Here is a 2304-nt window from a genome sequence, read left to right as displayed (position 1 = left end):
CAATTGTTTACTGCTGCAACTTATACTTGATGTGTTTCTTCTGTATTAAAGTTATTGATGGTAGTGTCAGATTTTAAGAGGTAGATTATCTCTTGTGGGCCAAAAAATGCTTTGCATGACCATTATTTTGTTCCAAATAGCAGAGTTTAAACACTTCTGTAGCATCTTTGAAATTTCAGCCATTATATTTAACTTCCGACTTGTTGAGAATAAAACGGCTGCCAAAGTATCTGGCATCTCCTGCTAATACTTTTGAATTTGTAAATCTCACTGTGCAAACCGTTATATCTTGGGTATTGAAGAAATTAAGATGTACATGGAAGATTAGGATTTGGGCAGGATTAGATTGATCTAAATTTAGGCTCTAAACTACTTACCATGAAGATCTGAAGTTAGATGTTGGGATACTTAACCTTTATCTTTTCTCAAGGTCAAGATTACTTCAATTTATTGTCAGCATAATAGCTGTCTTGAGATAGATTATAATATTAGGTGAATATTGTTGGGGATATACAGAAGGATCCTTGTAAGTTCAAGAATGATTTTCAACATCAGAGCCTCAGAGAATACTTGGAATGTTTACAGGGTATAAATGGATTCTATCTGACCATGCATTTCTTACATCTGGATTAAGATCTGAAATACATTTCCAGACAGCACTGTTAGTCTTAAAGCCACTTCCGAATGCAATTTGCCAAACCCGGTCTCCCTTCGTCATCTTTCCTTTCGCCTCCAGGTAGCAAAGCTCATACCAAACTGAAGAAGATGAAGTGTTCCCAAATCTATGAAGTGTCATCCTTGAAGCTTCTCCATCTTCCTTATGCAGCCTCAAATTATCCTCCACAGCTTGAATTATAGCCCTTCCGCCAGCATGTATGCAGAAGTGCTCAAAAGCTTTTCTGAAATTTGGCACATGAAGTTCCTTTTTTCCAGGTACAGACCAAATTTTCCGGAGAATGACTGACCAGCCGTATTTAAGCTGCTCGGAGTATGGTAATACAAGCGGACCTAACTGTGATATATTGGTCCTTAATGCTTTGCCTGCAACAGGTACTAGAGATCGTGATAACGATACTCCTACTTCCCCATCTTCATCTTGTTGTTGGATGACAGACAAGTACGATTGGTCATCGGATCCCATGTGGGTTCGGATGAGGTGCTGGAGCTTGTACTTGGCTATGTGCTTGTCTTTGTGCCTGTTTGATAACAAAATAGCTGCTCCTCCCATGCGGAATATAGTGTTGGCGATAAGCATGGACTTAGTACAACCCCTATAACCATTGGGAGTTACAGCTTCAATGCTGAGAACTAAAGCCAATGAGTTCTTGTGAACTTTAAGAAGATCTTTTACCAGGCTTATCGACAGCATTCCAGCACTGCAACCCATCCCACTTAGGCTGAAGCTCTTTATGTTACTTCGGAGTCCAAACCTGTTTATGATCATGCTGGAAATGGAAGGAGTAGGACAGAAAAGGCTACAATTTGACACCAGAATATCGATACTTTTCGGATTTATTTTATGTCTGGAAAGAAGATCTTCCACAACTGTGAAGAGAACTTCTTCAGTTTCTTCTCGAGACAACTTCAAAGTCACATTAGGTGGTATCTCATGCAAAGCAGTAGGCATGCAGGTTTCATCACCAACGCCGGCTCTTTCAAGAACTTTCACTTGAAAATCGAGGCTCTCTCGATTAAAGATGTCACTTACTTCTAAATGTTCAACGAAATTGGAGATCGGTGTTCGCAAGTGATCTCCCGGTGTGTAACAGGTAAAGTCGACAAGGTAAACACCATTAGATCTTATACCATAATACAGTATTGTGAATATTAAAGCATATGCAGCAAAGAAACGTGTGAAAGGGATGGATGATTCTGCAATGGTAGTTGAGTTTGAAAGGATGAAATATGTGAATACAGTTGTCACCAATATCAAAAGCTTGGATATCATCTTTGGCGCTCTGTTGTTATGCTTTCCTTAGAGAAATTTAGAGCTGGGTCTCTGTTACAACGTTTTGTTTATAAATATAGACAAACAAAAGAAGTTTAGGATGAAACTGTTGCCTTTGGTTTCTTCTCTCTCTCATGCAGATTGAGGGGCAAAACTGTTGCAACAAATTCTCAAATTAATATATCATTTGTGTTAGTCTTTTATCTTTCATACTGATTTTTTAAGCAGAAGTGAAGTTTTGGTTCCTGAAATAGTGGTGTGAATGAGAGAATTTTGTTACAAGGGAAACACTACCGTGTCGGTCTAGTACAGTCATTAGATTTGGGAAGTTCCTGAAAAAAAGAAAGAAAGAAACC

The 2304-nt window shown here is 38.6% G+C and overlaps 1 protein-coding gene across 1 annotated transcript; it reads right to left on the bottom strand.

Moving 5' to 3' along the window:
- Positions 1–559: 559 nt before the first annotated feature.
- Positions 560–1948, bottom strand: LOC116135618 (3-ketoacyl-CoA synthase 7). Its single transcript, XM_031421329.1, has one exon. It carries the CDS (start codon positions 1946–1948, stop codon positions 560–562), a length of 1389 nt encoding a protein of 462 aa, XP_031277189.1.
- Between the last annotated feature and the right edge of the window lie 356 nt (positions 1949–2304).

The sequence above is a fragment of the Pistacia vera genome, unplaced genomic scaffold (genome assembly GCF_008641045.1).
Source record: "Pistacia vera cultivar Batoury unplaced genomic scaffold, PisVer_v2 Contig301, whole genome shotgun sequence".
Lineage (NCBI taxonomy): Eukaryota > Viridiplantae > Streptophyta > Magnoliopsida > Sapindales > Anacardiaceae > Pistacia > Pistacia vera.
This window is presented reverse-complemented; position numbering and strand designations above follow the sequence as displayed.